The sequence below is a fragment of the Pristiophorus japonicus genome, chromosome 2 (genome assembly GCF_044704955.1).
Source record: "Pristiophorus japonicus isolate sPriJap1 chromosome 2, sPriJap1.hap1, whole genome shotgun sequence".
NCBI lineage: Eukaryota > Metazoa > Chordata > Chondrichthyes > Pristiophoridae > Pristiophorus > Pristiophorus japonicus.
Window position 1 is genome coordinate 329031817 of NC_091978.1, and position 17498 is coordinate 329049314.

A 17498-nucleotide genomic window follows, 5' to 3' on the forward strand; every position below is an offset into this window, starting at 1 on the left:
AAATGGAGACAGAAGCAAAAGACAGAAAGGAGATGAGTAAAAGTGGAGGGCAGAGAAACCCAAGGCAAAAAACAAAAAGGGCCACTGTACAGCAAAATTCTAAAGGGTCAAAGTGTAATAAAAAGGCAAGCCTGAAAGCTCGGTGCTTCAATGCGAGAAGTATTCTGCACCCAGGAGGGAGCTCTGAGCTAGTTAGAGTGGATGAGAGCTCAGATGAACAAGACCCCAAGAAAGAATGCAAAAGGCAGGAGGCAACAGAGCAGAGTAGCACTGGGGTAAGTGTAAACCACAAGGTGATAGGAAGGGACAATATGTATGAATATAAAGGTGCTGGAGGAGGGGTCAAAACTAAAAACCATGGTTTAAAAACTAGTATTAAAACACTCTACCTAAACGCACGCAGCATTCGAAATAAAGCAAATGAGTTGACGGCACAAATCATTACAAATGAGTATGATTTGGTGGCCATTACAGAAACGTGGTTGCAGGGTGGCCAAGACTGGGAATTAAACATATTAAAAATATCTGACAATTCGGAAAGATAGACAAGAAGGGAAAGGAGGTGGGGTAGCTCTGTTAATAAAGGATGATGTCAGGGCAGTTGTGAGAGATGATATTGGCTCTAATGAACAAAATGTTGAATCATTGTGGGTGGAGATTAGAGATAGTAAGGGGGAAAAGTCACTGGTGGGCGTAGTTTAAAGGCCCCCAAGTAATAACTTCACGGTGGGGCAGACTATAATCAAGGGAATAATGGAGGCATGTGAAAAAGGAACGGCAGTAATCATGGGGGATTTTAACCTACATATCGATTGGTCAAATCAAATCGCACGGTGTAGCCTTGAGGAGGAATTCATAGAATGCATACGGATTGTTTCTTAGAACAGTATGTTACAGAACCTGCAAGGGAGCAAGCTATCTTAGATCTGGTCCTGTGTAATGAGACAGGAATAATAAACGATCTCCTAGTAAAAGATCCTCTCGGAATGAGTGATCACAATATGGTTGAATTTGTAATACAGATTGAGGGTGAGGAAGTAGGCGAAAGTAGACTGGGAACACAGACTAAACGGTGGCACAATTGAGGAACAATGGAGGACTTTTAAGGAGCTCTTTCATAGTGCTCAACAAAAATATATTCCAGTGAAAAAGAAGGGCGGTAAGAGAAGGGATAACCAGCCGTGGATAACCAAGGAAATAAAGGAGAGTATCAACTTAAAAACCAATGTGTATAAGGTGGCCAAGGTTAGTGGGAAACTAGAAGATTGGGAAATTTTTAAACGACAGCAAAGAATGACTAAGAAAGCAATAAAGAAAGGAAAGATAAATTACAAAAGTAAACTTGCGCAAAACATAAAAACGGATAGTAAAAGCTTTTACAGATATATAAAACGGAAAAGAGTGACTAAAGTAAATGTTGGTCCCTTAGAAGATGAGAAGGGGGATTTAATAATGGGAAATGTGGAAATGGCTGAGACCTTAAACAAATATTTTGCTTCGGTCTTCACAGTGGAAGACACAAAAACCATGCCAAAAATTGCTGGTCACGGGAATGTGGGAAGGGAGGACCTTGAGATAATCACTATCACTAGTGGGGTAGTGCTGGACAGGCTAATTGGGACTCAAGGTAGACAAGTCCCCTGGTCCTGATGAAATGCATCCCAGGGTATTAAAAGAGATGGCGGAAGTTATAGCAGATGTATTCGTTATAATCTACCAAAATTCTCTGGACTCTGGGGAGGTACCAGCGGTTTGGAAAGCAGCTAATGTAATGCCTCTGTTTAAAAAAGGGGGCAGACAAAAGGCAGGCAACTATAGGCCGGTTTGTTTAACATCTGGAGTGGGGAAAATGCTTGAAACTAGCATTAAGGAAGAAATAGCGGGACATCTAGATAGGAATAATGCAATCAAGCAGACGCAACATGGATTCATGAAGGGGAAATCATGTTTAACTAATTTACTGGAATTCTTTGAGGATATAACGAGCATGGTGGATAGAGGTGTACCGATGGATGTGGTGTATTTAGATTTTCAAAAGGCATTCGATAAGGTGCCACACAAAAGGTTACTGCAGAAGATAAAGGTACGCAGAGTCAGAGAAAATGTATTAGCATGGATCGAGAATTGGCTGGCTAACAGAAAGCAGAGAGTCGGGATAAATGGGTCCTTTTCGGGTTGGAAATCGGTGGTTAGTGGTGTGCCACAGGGATCGGTGCTGGGACCACAACTGTTTACAATATACATTGATGACCTGGAAGAGGGGACAGAGTGTAGTGTAGCAAAATTTGCAGATGACACAAAGATTAATGGGAAAGCGGGTTGTGTAGAGGACACAGAGAGGCTGCAAAGAGATTTAGATAGGTTAAGCGAATGGGCTAAGGTTTGGCAGATGGAATACAATGTCGGAAAATGTGAGGTCATCCACCTTGGAAAAAAAAACAGTAAAAGGGAATATTATTTGAATGGGGAGAAATTACAACATGCTGCGGTGCAGAGGGACCTGGGGGTCCTTGTGCATGAAACTCTTTTTGAGTTTATCTGTGAACATAAAAAGACATTAAACCGTGCCACCCGCCCTGGATGACACAGCAGACATTTACAAGGCCCCTTTTTTTTTTCCTTTTCTTTTTTTTGGTTTTTTTTTTGGGGCGCTAAAATCACAATTTTTCCCCAGTGCCCCCTATAAAAGGGAAGGGGGACACTAAAAGCACCGGCAATTAAAACAAATTAAACTTTAAAACGTAAAATCAAATTAAAATTTGGTTGCCGGGCGTGATGATGCACTCCGAAGGCCGCGAGCGTACCGGTGGACACCGCGTGCTCCATCTCCAAGGACACCCTGGACCGGATGTAAGAGCGGAAGAGAGGCAGGCAGTCAGGTTGAACGACCCCCTCGACCGCCCGCTGCCTGGACCGGCTGATGGCACCCTTGGCCGTGCCCAGGAGCAGTCCTACGAGGAGGCCTTCGGACCTACCCGCTCCCCTCCGCACAGGGTGCCCAAAGATCAGGAGAGTGGGACTGAAGTGCAGCCAGAATTTCAGGAGCAGCCCCTTCAAATAATAAAACAGGGGCTGCAACCTTGTGCATTCCATAAAAACATGGAACACGGACTCTTCCAGACCGCAGAAATTGCAGGCGGCCTGGGAGTCCGTGAACCGGCTTAAAAATTTGTTGCACGGCACTGCTCCGTGCACCACCCTCCAGGCCAAGTCCCCGATGAATAGTGGGAGGACCCCTGCGTAGAGTGCCCTCCATCGGGGACCCCCGCCTCCTCCGGACGGCAAGATGGTACGCCATGGCGTGTCCAGACAGCCGGCGAGGATGGCAAAGTTGAGAGTGTGCAGGAGCAGCCCGTACAGGAAACCCCTTCGCGCGGAACTGAAAGGCACAGAGGGGATTTCCCCGAGGCGGCTCAAGTTGTGAGGCGCCGGCCCCCGAGGGAGGTTCCGGGGTTTTGCGCCGATGATTAATTCCGTCCGGATGGGGGTCAGTTCGGACGGGATCTACCCACGTGCTTGAGCCTCCTCGATGCACCTAACAGAGTCAGGGCCCAGAGCTGTTTTTAGCGACTCGATGGCTTCGGCCGCGTGGCGGACGTCGGCTGAATTTAGGCGCCGCGCCAGCGTGTCTGGCACCATCCAGCCCGCTCCTCCGCCATCGAGCAGGTCCCTGACCCTGGTCACCTCACCAGCCACAGCCCTCTCTTCCGACCGCCACATACAACCTCGGTCGTGGAGGTACGGATTCCCGAGCAGCGGCTCCTGCAGGACGGCCGCCACTCCAGCCGGCGGAGAGCTGCGCTTGGTGGAGACTTTGTTCCAGACCCTGATGAGTTCCCTGTAAAAGACAGGCAGCTCCCGGAGGGCGGTCCTGACACCCCCCAAGTTCACAAACAGGAGCTGCGTGTCGTAATTGAGGTCGCGCTGCTGGCGGAAGAAATACGTCGCCAGAGCACATCACCTAGGAGCGGGCTCGACGTAAAGGTATCTCTGCAGGGTCTGAAGACGGAAAGTCGCGAGCTGGGCGCTGACGCACACCAACGACTGACCGCCCTCCTCAAGCGGGAGACTCAAGATCGCAGCAGAGACCCAGTGCTTCCTGTTGTTCCAGAAGAAGTCCACCAGCTTCTTCTGTATCTTGGCGACAAACGCAGGGGGAGGGGTCAAAGTGACCAGCCGGTACCACAACATTGCGGCCACCAGCTGGTTTATGACTAGCGCTCGACCCCTGTAGGACAGCACTCGGAGCAGTCCTGTCCAGCGCCCTAGGCGAGCGGCGACCTTGGCCTCCAGCTCCTGCCAGTTCGCCGGCCAGGCTCCCTCGTCGGGGCTAAGGTAGACTCCCAGATAGAGGAGATGGGTCGTGCTCCAGGCAAAAGGCCTGAGCTCCTCCGGCAGGGAGTCCACCCGCCACTGACCCACCAGGAGTCCGGAACATTTCTCCCAGTTGATCCTGGCGGAGGACGCAGCCGAGTAAATCTCCTGGCACTCACGCATCCTCCGCAGGTCAGCGGGATCCTCTACCGCGAGGAGCACGTCATCGGCGTAAGCCGAGAGGACGACCCCCACGCCCGGCCCTTGCAGAGCCAGTCCCGTCAACCTCGTCCGCAAGAGGCGCAGGAAAGGCTCCACGCAAACGGCGTATAACTGGCCGGATATGGGGCATCCCTGGCGCACCCCTCTCCTAAAGCAAAGGGGCGCCGTCAAGGACCCGTTAACCTTAATCAGACACTCCGCGGCGGCGTACAAAAGTCGGATCCGGGCGACGAAATGCGTCCCGAACCCGAAAGCGCGCAGAGTTCCGAGCAGATAGTCGTGATCCACCCTGTCGAACGCCTTCTCTTGGTCGAGGGATAGGAAGGCGACCGACAGACCAGCCTCCTGGGAACAATGGATGAGGTCCCGGACCAGATGGATGTTATCGTGGATTGTCCGGCCCGGGACCGTGTAGGACTGGTCGGGGTGGATCATGTGGTCCAGCACGGCACCAAGGCGAGCAGACATCGCCCTGGCGAAGATTTTGTAGTCCGTGCTGAGGAGGGAGACCGGGCGGCAGTTCTTAAGGAGGCGGAGATCGCCCTTCTTAGGCAGCAGGACAATGACTGCCCTGCGCCAAGAGAGGGGCATCTCCCCGGTCGCCAGACTTTCCCCCAGGACCCGCGCGTAGTCGCTCCCCAGGACGTCCCAGAACGCCCTGTGGAACTCCACGGTCAGCCCGTCCAGCCCCGGGGATTTTCCCCTCGAGAGCCGGTCGAGGGCACCGGTCAGCTCCGCCAGGCTTAGCGGAGCTTCCAGATTTTCGGCGCCCTCCGAGCTGACCTTCGGCAGGTCCTCCCACAAAACTCTACGCGCTTCCTCGCTGGACGGATCCGGAGAGAACAGAGCCCCGTAATATTCACGGGCCCTGTTGTTGACGCCCTCCGGATCCGAGACGAGAGAGCCGTCGTCGGCCAGCAGCGTCAAGAGCTGCTTACGGAGACTCTGCCTTTTTTCCAGCGAGTAGAAGAAGGGGGAGCCGCGGTCCAGATCCCGCAGGAACCGGATCCGCGACCTCACGAACGCGCCTCGGGACCCGACGAGCTGCGGGTCCTTCAGCGCGGCCTTCTTCGCTTCGTATACCGTCCGCAGGGCCGGGTCCTGGACGACTTGACCGAGACGGGCTTCCAGGTCGAGCACCTCTTTTTCTAGGCGCCCGACTCTGGCCGCCCGCCTCTTGGTCGACCCCCTCGCGTACTCTTGACAGAAGACGCGGACGTGAGCCTTGCCCACGTCCCACCATAGCCTCAAGGAGGGGAAGCCCCCCTGCTTCCTTCTCCAGTCGGACCAGAATCGACGGAATGAGTCCTGGAACCGCACGTCCTCCAGCAGCCGGTTGTTAAAGTGCCAGTACGCGGACCCCGTCCTCGCGTGGAGCGAAGCGAGCTCCGCCCACACCAGGTGGTGGTCCGAACACGGCACCGGCCGCATGGAGGCCGCCGGGACGCAGGAAACGTATGCCCGAGACACGTAAAGGCGGTCGACTCTAGACCATCCTACTCCAGGCCTCACCCAAGTAAAGGCGCTGGAGTCGGGGTGGAGATTTCGCCAGACGTCCACCAAGTCGAAGGACCCGACCAGGTCCCTCAACTTCTCCATCGCCATCATGCACTGCGGGGCACCGGAGCGGTCCCTCGCCTCGAGGGTGCAGTTAAAATCCCCCCCGAGGACAATGCAGTCGCCGACGTCGACGGAGCCAAGAAGAGCGGACACCTCTTCAAAGAAGCGCGTTTGCTGCGGGCCGGGCTGAGGGGCGTACACGTTCACGAGATGGAGCGGCACGTCCCCCAGGCGAACCGTTACGTGCAGCAAGCGGCCTGGCACGGGCTCCTCGACCCCCAAGATCTCCGGCTGAAAATGCGGGCCCAGCAAGATGGCCACCCCACTAGAAATGGCGGTGAGGTGGCTCATGCGGACCTCTCCTTGCCATTCCAGGAGCCACGCGGCTTCGTCTCCCGGAACGGTGTGGGTTTCTTGCAGGAAGCACACCGCATATTTCCCCTCCCGCAGGAGCGAAAAATTGTCAAATCTACGGCGTGCCCCTCTGCCGCCGTTGATGTTGAGGCTGGCTATGGTTATCTTCATGGCAAAAGCATAGTGCAACCTCTACCTTAACCTATTGTGGGGGGGGGGGGAGCGGAGTCTTTTGTTGAACTCCATTCCCTCCGCAGCCCAGCGAGGAGTCCCTCGAGCTCGCGCAGCTCAAGGTGTTGCGCCTTTGTCAAGGGCCCGCCCGCGGCCAAGGTTTTAACGGCGGCGCGGACAGACCCCTTGATCAGCTCTGGCTCGGACCATTTTTCCAGGGCCAGTCGGGCTTGGTTGCAGCGACCCCGTCTCTGGGCCAAAAAGTCCCGGAGTTCCTTTGCAGGAATGAGGATGGTCTCGGCGGCGGCCGCGAGCAGATCCACCGCCTCGCTGGCGGTGGTCTCTAGATTTTCACCCGCGTCCCCCACCGAGTCCCCGTCCTCCTCCGGGAGGTGACCGCCAGCAGCCGGCCCATCGACCACACAAGTTACGGCAAATGACCCGGCCGCTCCAACCGGCCCTGGCTCTGCCCCGATCCCACCCCCAGGCGGCAGAGGAGACCCCACTGGGCTCTTTTAAAAATGGTGCTGGGTCGGGAAATGACAGCGGAAGGGGTTCCCCCTCCGCCCCAGGAACCGGGGAACAAGGAGAGACCCGGCCATAGGAAATCCCCAGGCTCCCCAAGTGCTCCAGCTCCAAAGCAAGGGGCGAGGGTGGGTGTTCCTCCCCCTCCCCGCTGCCACCCCCCGGCCCAGCATCTACAGTGTCATAAAAAACATTTGTTTCGGTTTCTGCCGGGTCGAGCGACTCCCGGGGGAAGTTGGGTATTGGCTGGGCGGGCTCAGGTTCGGCCTTTTCGGCCCCGCCCGCCTCAGTCCCCGGGACGCCCGGCCCGGCGGCAATGCATTCCTCCGCGGTCCCCACGCCCCCCACGACAGGCAGATCTTCCACGCCATCCCCGGGAGGCAGAGGCTGGGCAGCCTCGACTGTCTCACCCTCCCCGGGGACAGACTCCTCCCGCTTACGACGCTGCTTGGGGGCGCTGGTGGGGGACGCGGGACACGCGGCGGGCACCGACTCCTCCGCGGAGGGATGTTGTTCCTCCTCCGCCTCAACGGAGCGGCGCCTCCTTTTGTTGCTGGAGGTGCGCTGAGGCAGGGAGACCTCCATGTCTGCTGAGGTCTCCCGCTCCGCCCCCCCTTTTTCTTTTCTTGCCCGCGCCCGGGCCCCTCTGCGGTGTTGTTCAAGGGCTCGGGCACGGGCTCAGGGCACCCCGCGCTCGCCGGTGGCTGGGTTGGGCCGAGCGCGGTGGTCAATCTTTCTGGCGCACTGAGGGGACCCGCCTCTAGGTGTTTCTCCTTGTTCCGCGCCTTCTTTCCGTTCGGACGCTCTCCCTCCCCCCCGCCGGAGGCCCTGAAAACAAAGGCCTCCGACGATGCCCGCGCACCTACGGCTCCCGGCACGCGGACGCAACTAGGGGGAGGGGTGGCGGCGGCGCCAGCCTTGGCCGCCTTCGGTGGTTTGGCGGCCTTGGAGGCAGGGCAGTTCTTGCGAACGTACCCCACCTCCCTGCAGGCATGGCACCGCACGCCGTCCGACGTCCAAAAGACGCGGTAGGCAGTCCCCTCGTGCACCACATTAAAGTTCCCCTCCGTCGTCTCCTCCCGCGCCAGCCGGACAAAGAGCTGGCGGCGGAAGGAGAACACGTGGCGCAGGCTGCTCTCCATGAGGCCGAGCGGTATGGGGTTGATCCCTGACCTTACCTCCCCCAGTTGGTGTAGGTGAGGGAGGAGGAGCTCAGTGGGAACAAAGGGCGGGACGTTTGAAACGATGACCCTCTGCGCGGTGGCCTCGAGTGGGTCCACCGGCAGGAACGTCCCGCCCACCATGAGCCCCTTTTCGAGGGCCAGGGACACCGCCCGCTCCGACCCCAGGAAGAAAACAGCCTTCCCAGACATCTTGGAGGCCGCGACAATGGCCGAGGGGCCGACTACCCCAGCCATCGCCCGCACGCACTCCTCAATGCTCATTGTGGGGTGAGTGTAGCTCTTGACCCCGTGTTTTCTGGTAATTAATCTGAATGGTGGCAGGGCAGCGGGTGGCGCAGGAGGTGCCGTGGAAGCGGTTGCCACCTGCGCATATGTCTTCGCTGGCCCTGCCACCGGCGTGGATGGGGTCGCCATCACGGGGTCCCTTTAAGGGCTACACCCACCCCAAAGTCACAGGCCTTAGTGGTCTTAATTGGCCTCTTATCTAAAAGACTGAGCAGAGGAGCTCTTAACGAGGCACCTCTCCCCTAGTTGGCAATTGGGGAGGGGCCTTGCTCCCTCTGCTCAGTTGTCTCAATTGTTTTGTTGTTTTTTTTTTAATTTAGGAGGAAGGGGTCTCAGAGAGAGAGGGGAGAAACAGAGAGTAACGGAGAAAGAGAGAGGGGGGTGGGAAGCGGGGGGAACTGCGAGGGGAGGTCTCCCCTCGCAGCTGTGGGTGGGTGCACTCCCCAGATGGCAAAACACAAAAACACAGTCTTTGGATTGGTCTTCAGGTGGGGGGAGAAGACGTCTTCACCTGGGGCAGCTAGAGCCACCAGGCACACACTCCTAACGATGTTCAGTGGGTGATTAATGAAATCTTCAGCCTGGTAGCTCCAGCTATCCCAGGCTAGGCATTTGGGGGGGGGGGGGTTCAGTTGTGTGTGGGGCCTAGTTGTAGCAAGGCCCCCACACACACTTCCACACACACACACCCCCCGCGATGTTCCGGCCCTCAGTGGTCTTCTTTCCTTCCCCCACCGATACAACAAAGTCTCTTGGGAAATGCACCCACACCCACCTGTAGAAATAGTAGAGTCTCCCTCCTTCCACACTGGATGTTGTTTTGGTCTTTCCCCCTCTCTCCAACTCCTTGTAGAAATGGTAAAAGTGAGTAAAAGTTTTCTTTTCTCCTCCTCTCCCTCTGGGTGAAAGTTGGTGGTGAAGCCCCTTCCTTCCTTCTCTTCCTGGGCTGTTCTCAGGGCTCTCCAGGCCTTCCAGGCAGGAGCTAAAGTTGGAAGCTGCTCCTCTCACTGCTTACAGCTCCAACTGAGCAGGACACGCCTCCACTGCTCCACAATTGGTCCTTGTGCATGAATCCCAAAAAGTTAGTTTGCAGGTGCAGCAGGTAATCAGGAAGGCGAATGGAATGTTGGTCTTCATTGCGAGAGGGATGGAGTACAAAAGCAGGGAGGTCCTGCTGCAACTGTACAGGGTATTGGTGAGGCCGCACCTGGAGTACTGCGTGCAGTTTTGGTCATCTTACTTAAGGAAGGATATACTAGCTTTGGAGGAGGCACAGAGACGATTCACTAGGCTGATTCCGGAGATGAAGGAGTTACCTTATGATGATAGATTGAGTAGACTGGGTCTTTACTCGTTGGAGCTCAGAAGGATGAGGGGTGATCTTATAGAAACATTTAAAATAATGAAAGGGATAGACAAGATAGAGGCAGAGAGGTTGTTTCCACTGGTCGGGGAGACTAGAACTAGGGGGCACAGCCTCAAAATACGGGGGAGCCAATTTAAAACCGAGTTGAGAAGGAATTTCTTCTCCCAGAGGGTTGTGAATCTGTGGAATTCTCTGCCCAAGGAAGCAGTTGAGGCTAGCTCATTGAATGTATTCAAATCACAGATAGATAGATTTTTAACCAATAAGGGAATCAAGGGTTACGGGGAGAGGGCGGGTAAGTGGAGCTGAGTCCACGGCCAGATCAGCCATGATCTTGTTGAATGGCGGAGCAGGCTCGAGGGGCTAGATGGCCTACTCCTGTTCCTAATTCTTATGTTCTTATGATATCTGCCTTACGTCAGGAGCTCAACAATGATCGCTTTGCCTGAAAGAAGATTGGTGTTATTTACAAGGCTAACACACTGCTGGGTGTGCAGGTAATACATCAATGATGGGCATCACCTTGGTGAGAGTTAAAGTTTAAGTTGATTGAAGTTAAGTGTAATTATACCCTTTGATGTTAAGGAATCACCAGCATGTAACGTTGCAGCTCTGTGAGCCAATGCGCTGCAAGGTTTTGTTAAATAAAAAACATTTAAACCACACATTAGCCTGAAATCATCAATATTTCTGTACAAACCAACCCTCGCTTCATTGCGGGGGGAGGTGATGGCCGAAACGCTGCTTGGATGGACACGGGAGAGGACGGTCCCGAGGTGAGAACATGCTCCAAGCCAGAAGCAAGATGTTGCTGCTGGCTCTCGTGTGGTTGGAAATGGGGGTGTGGCACCTTGGGGTGCAGTGCCACGCTCCAGGAGCACTGGAAGCCTTCTGCCACCAGTGTCCCTGACTACCAGCTCCAGGGCCACCTCCATCCCTTCCATGTTCTATCTTATTTGTTGGACAAAAACTCGGTGCCAAATATGTTCTTGGTGCTTAGTAAGCTTTTTGCTACTGGTGAATCTATTTCGTGCCTCCCACAACAGCCAGACAAGCACACACCACAGCCACACACTCTTTCAATTCCTCTGAGCTCCCTCTCTCTCTGTCTCTTCTTCTGCGCATGTCTTGATGACCCTTGACCTCCTGAATCACGGGAATCGAGCGTTGCCATGCCGTTGCTAAGGACGGCCACACTTTACGGCAAAAGGTCAAAAAAATTTAATCCTACCGCCCATTTCATATCGCTCGTGGTAATGCCCATTTTCAAAAATGGAGACTGGGTGCTTTGAGAATGGGCGAGAAGCCGGCAATCTGAAAACCTTTTTTTACCGCCCACGCCGGAAATAATGCCCATTTTTGTCGATAAGCGCAAGAGTGGAGGTTCTAGCCCCAAACCTCTTCGTACCAGGAAACAGAATTAAGAGCTGGCTTGTAGGAGACAAGTGATACCCCCTTCAAACTTGGTTCTTGACACCTGTGAGGAACCCTACAAGTTGGGCACAAGTACGCTACAACAAGAGCCATATGACCACCAGGTGCGCCATCAAGCAAGCCATCGGCATATTGAAGATGTGATTCAGGTGCCTAGATAGGTCTGGATGTGCCCTTCAATACTCACCAGCAAGGGTGTCCAGAATGATAGTTATGCCTGTAGCCTGTACAACATTGCGCGGCAGAGAGGATTAGAGGATGACCAAGGCGAACATTAATCATCTTCTGATGACAAGAACATTGAAGAAGAGGAGGAGGAAGAGGACGACGAGAAATATGAATATGGGGCACCTCTCACCAGACCAGCCACATACGTTGCTGCCAGTACTGTGTTCAAAGGATTAGCTAATGACTTGCGCAGGATAAAATAAAAAATGAAATCCTCCATCCTGCTCCCACCACGCTCTCTCTTCTCCCTGCCCCCCCCCCTCCCCCTTGCACAAAATAGTCCTTACTCCCAATAGGTTCCATCATGTATTGACATTCATCATGAAGAAAGTGAAAGGTACTCTGGACGCAATAATAGGCAAGACAAGGAAGTGGTGTTAATCATAACTTTCATGTGCTGTAAAGGAAATTTTTAACAACATTTTGTTAAACACCCATGTGCATACTTTTGAATTACAATTGCTTTCGCTTACGCTTCCTGTTGCTTCTATGTCGTGCATCCCTTGTGGCTTCAGCAGAGGTAGAGACTGGCTGTTCAGATCTCTAACCTGACTGCTGAGATGCTTTTGGCCTGCGACCACTGGGTTTTAGAGCCCCTGAGGGCCCTGCCAAAGATTGCGGCACCTGCATCTGTGCAGGAGCAGATTCGGCAGGATATAGGTGAATCAGCAAATGTACTCACTTTTCCTGACCAGGTTATTAAACTGCTTTCTGCAATGCATCCAAGACCGGGGCACAATGTTCTTGTTGCTCACCTCCTCAGCTACCTCCAACCACACCTTGTTGATAACAGCAGCAGGTTTCTTTCTCCCATTGCTGTGAAGAATTATGTCCCTCCTGTCAGCTGTGGCTCAGTGGGTAGCACTCACACCTCTGAGTCTAGAAGGTTGTGAGTTCAAGTCCCAGTCCAGGTACTTGAGCACAAAAAAAATCTAAGTTGACATTCCAGTGCAGTGCTGAGGGAGCGTCATTCCGATGAGATGTTAAACCGAGGCCCTGTCTGCTCTCTCAGGTGGATGTAAAAGATCCCATGGCACTATTCTGAAGAAGAGCAAGGGAGTTATCCCCGGTATCCTGGCCAATATTTATCCCTCAATCAACATAACAAAAAAGCAGATTATCTGGTCATTATCACATTGCTGATTGTGGGAGTTTGCTGTGCACAAATTGGCTGACAACGTTTCCCACATTACAACAGTAACTACACTCCAAAAGTACTTCATTGGCTGTGAAGCATTTTGAGATGCCCAGTGGTTGTGAAAGGCGCTATATAAATCCAAGTATTTCTTTCCTGTTCCTGACTGCACCCAGCAGTAATTCAATGGAAGCATCATTTAATCTGGGTGCAAGCATTGCTCTTCGTGAATCCATGTTAAATACGTCCTAGTTCCTCCAAATTCCATTTTTAAATTGGCCCCTTAAATAGTCGACTTTAGATTGGGGGTACACATCACGCCCGCTGCACATCTTTGAGACACGAAACACGGAAGGAAAAATGTAATGAATCAAATCACCTTGAAATCAGAGAATCCGACCGCTATGCTTTCTTCCAGGTTTCGCGCACGCTGTTCTCTTCTCCCCTTGATCCCGCCACCCCCCTCCCCCCCCCCACCCCCACCAGCTCAAAACTTGTCTTTGCTTTAATATTCGGCCCGTGTATGATGACAATTTAAAAAGCCAACACCATGCTTCATTTTGTCACACAAGCCATTTGAGTTCTGATGCAGTGTGCTGCAGATTGTTAGGTCACAGCTCTTCATTGTGATTTTCACATTCTTTGTTCCCGATCTCAGCTGGGCCACCTGTAGAAAATTTAATTTTTCCCAGTAGGAGGGAGGGAAACTAAAAAGGCATGTCAACTTATTCACCATTTATATATCTAGTAGCAAGTCAGATTAGCTGAGATGTAGTAGATGGTGACTGTTGACAGGGAATAGTGGGAAGATGAAGAAAATGGGGACCAAAAAAGGCAATAAAAATGACCATATACTGTAAGTACAGACCTTGTAGGTGGATTCATTTAAACAGCAGATAGACACTAACTCACTAATAACCTGCTCACTAATGCTCAGTTTGGATTCCGCCAGGACCACTCAGTTCCAGACCTCATCACAGCCTTGGTCAAAAACATGGACAAATGAGCTGTTGACGACACCTTCATGGAACCTCCTCCTCCCATTAGTTGTATAATTTTCCACCACTATTGACTGGATGTGGCCTTTAAAGAGGAGCTGGTTCGGGTACAGTTGAGGCACATTCCCACGAGGGGGAAAGGTAGGGCAACTAAAGTCAGAGCTTCCTGGATGACAAAAGAGATAGAGAGTAAGATGAAGCAGAAAAAGAGGGCGTATGACAGATGTCAGGTTGAGAATACAAGTGATAACCATGCTAAATATAAAAAGTTCATATACCTCCAAGTCTCTGTTCCTACACCTCCTTTGGAATTGTAACCTTTAGTTTATATTGCCACTCCTCATTCTTCCTCCCAAAATGTATCACTTCGCACTTTGCTGTGTTAAATATCATCTATCATATATCCGCCCATTCTATCAGCCTGTTTATGTCCTCTTGAAGTCTATCACATCCTCCTCACTGTTAACTATACTTCCAAGTTATCTGTAAATTTTGAAATTGTGCTCTGTGCACCCAAGTGCAGGTCATCAATATATATCAAGAAAAGCAGTGATCGTAGTACCGACCCCTGGGGAACACCACTGTGTACCTTCCTCCAGTCCGAAAAACAACAGTTCACCATTAATACCTGTTTCCTGTCACTTAGCCTTGCTGCCACTGTCCCTTTTATTCCATGGGCTTCAACTTTGCTGGCAAGCCTATTATGTGGCACTTTATCAAATGCCTTTTGGGAGTCCATGTACACCACATCAATCACATTGCCCTCATCAACCCACTCTGTTACCTCATCAAAAAACTCAAGTTAGTTAAACACGATTTGTCTCTAACCAATCTGTGCTGACTTTCCTTAATTAATCCACACTTATCCAAGTGACTGTTAATTTTGTCTCCTGATTATTGTTTCTAAAAGCTTCTCCACTACCGAGGTCAAAACTGACTGGCCTGTAGTTGTTGGGTTTATACTTGCACCCTTTTTTGAACAAGGGTGTAACATTTGCAATTCTTCAATCCTCTGGCACCATGCCTGTTTCTAAGGAGGATTGGAAGATTATGGCCAGTACCTCTGCAAATTAAACCTTTACTTCCCTCAGCATTCTAGGATACATCCCGTCCGGTCCTGGTTACTTACTATTTTAAGTACTGCCAGCCTTTCTAGTACCTCCGCTTTATCAATTTGTATCCCATCCAGTATCTCAACTATCACCTCTTTCACTGTGACTTTGGCAGCATCTTTTTTCTCCAGTCGTGAATGGTGGTGGAAAATTAAACAACTAATGGGAGGAGGAGGTTCCATGAAGGTGTTATCGACAGCTCCTTTGTCCATATTTTGGACCAAGGCTGTGATGGGGTCTGGAATTGAGTGGTCCTGGCGGAATCCAAACTGAGCATCAGTGAGCAGTGAATAAGTACCGCTTATAACATTGTCGACGACACCTTCCATCACTTTGTTGATGATTGAGTCGGCTGATGGGGCGGTAATTGGCCGGATTGGATTTATCCTGCTTTTTGTGGACAGGACACACCCGGGCAATTTTCCACATTGTCGGGTAGATGCCAGTGTTGTAGCTGTACTGAAATAGCTTGGCTAAAGGAGATCAAGTGGAAATGGGGGGATGTGCACGTAATGCCATCTGTGGAGTGAAGTTCATGCTCACAAGTCCTACAACAATTTGAGTCACTATTCCAACCTGGCGTTGGGATGTTCAAAGGTACCAAAGTAATGATACGCATCACCCTGGATGCCAGGCCAGTACACCACAAAGCCAGAGCCGTGCCGTATGTGATGCGGGAGAAAATTGAGAGCAAATTGGACCGTTTGCTGAGAGAGGGCATCATCTCGCCCGTTGAATTCAGCGACTGGGCAAGCCCCATCATTCCCGTCCTAAAGGTGGATGATTCTGTCAGGATCTGTGGCGACTACAAGGCCACTATCAATCGGGTGTCCCTACAAGATCAATACCCGCTCCCGAGAGCGGAGGATCTTTTCGTCACGCTGGCAGGCGGCAAGCTGTTTACCAAGTTGGATCTCACTTCAGCCTACATGACCCAAGAACTGGCCGACGAATCTAAACTACTGACAACCGTCACTATGCACAAGGGACTGTTTGTTAACAACAGGTGCCCGTTCGGCATTCGGTCAGTGGCCGCGATTTTTCAAAGAAACATGGAAAGCCTGCTCAAATCCATTCCTGGAACAATCATATTTCAGGACGACATCCTCATCATGGATCGTGACACCGAGGAACACCTCCACAACCTGGAGGAGGTGCTACGCCGACTGGACTGGGTAAGCCTGCAACTCAAGAAGTCTAAATGTATGTTTTTGGCTTCTGAGGTTGAGTTCCTGGACAGAAGGGTTGCTGCAGATGGGATTCAGCCCACCGAATCCAAAACTGAGGCAATTCGACGAGCGCCCAGACCCGGCAACACATCGGAGTTGCGTTCATTTCTGGGACTCATGAACTATTTCGGGAACTTTCTGCCGAACTTAAGCAGGTTGTTGGAGCCGCTTCATGTGCTCCTGCGTAAGGGTTGTGATTGGTTTTGGGGGGACTGTCAAGAATGGGCTTTCAATCGGGCGCGGAACCTACTTTGTTCAAATAAGTTATTGACCCTGTACGACCCCTGTAAGAAATTGGTTCTGACATGTGATGCATCGTCCTATGGAATTGGGTGCGTGTTGCAGCAGAGTAATGCTGAGGGCCAACTACAACCTGTGGCTTATGCTTCCAGGTCACTCTCAAGCAGAACGGGGATACGGGATGGTTGAGAAGGAAGCACTCGCATGTGTCTATGGTGTAAAAAAAATGCATCAGTATCTTTTTGGCAGGAGGTTCGAATTAGAAACAGACCATAAGCCATTAACATCCCTGTTGTCAGACAGCAAGGCTGTCAATGCCAATGCGCCAGCCCGCATACAGCGATGGGCTCTCACGCTGGCTGCTTATGACTACTCCATCTGGCACCAGCCTGGCACCGAAAATTGCGCTGATGCGCTCAGCAGGCTTCCACTGGCCACCACCGAGGGGGCAGCGGAACAAAGCGCTGAGATGGTCATGGCCGTTGATGCCTTTGACAGCGCAGGCTCCCCCATCACAGCCCGCCAGATCAAAATCTGGACAAACAGAGATCCCCTCCTATCTCTGATTAAGAAATGTGTCCTGACTGGGGATTGGGCGCCCGCACACGGAGCATGCCCTGTGGAGGTCAGACCGTTTCACAGGCGGATGGATGAGCTCTCCATCCGAGCTGACTGCCTACTATGGGGCAGCCGGGTAGTCATGCCCCAGAGAGGCAGAGAGGCATTTATCAGGGAACTCCACAGCGAGCATCCAGGCATCGTGCTGATGAAGGCCATTGCCCGGTCACATATATGGTGGCCGGGAATTGATTCAGACCTGGAACACTGTGTTCGCAGGTGCACGATGGGTGCCCAGCTGGGTAATGCCCCCAGGGAGGCCCCGCTCAGCCCGTGGCCCTGGCCCACCAGGCCATGGTCACGTATTCATGTAGACTACGCGGGACCGTTCATGGGAAAAATGTTTCTCATCGTGGTAGATGCGTACTCGAAATGGATCGAGTGCATCATTTTGAATTCGTGCACGACATCCACCACTGTGGAGCGTCTACGTGCGGTCTTTGCAACCCACGGCTTGCCGGACATCCTTGTTAGCGATAATGGCCCATGTTTCACAAGCTAAGAATTCCGGGAATTCATGTCG

At 52.3% G+C, this 17498-nt stretch overlaps 1 protein-coding gene across 4 annotated transcripts in view; it reads left to right on the top strand.

Annotated features, from left to right (window-relative positions):
• The window catches only part of LOC139248078 (ADP/ATP translocase 4-like), a 169070-nt gene that overhangs the window by 70653 nt on the left and 80919 nt on the right, over positions 1 to 17498 (top strand). The window contains exon 5 of one of the 4 annotated variants that reach the window (XM_070871852.1): positions 16510 to 16591. The exons of the other annotated variants lie outside the window; for them this stretch is intronic. Coding sequence (XP_070727953.1) covers positions 16510 to 16578 — 69 coding nt within the window. The 3' untranslated portion in view covers positions 16579 to 16591. Of the gene's footprint in view, positions 1 to 16509; positions 16592 to 17498 lie in introns of those variants that run through there. 4 annotated transcript variants of the gene reach the window in all.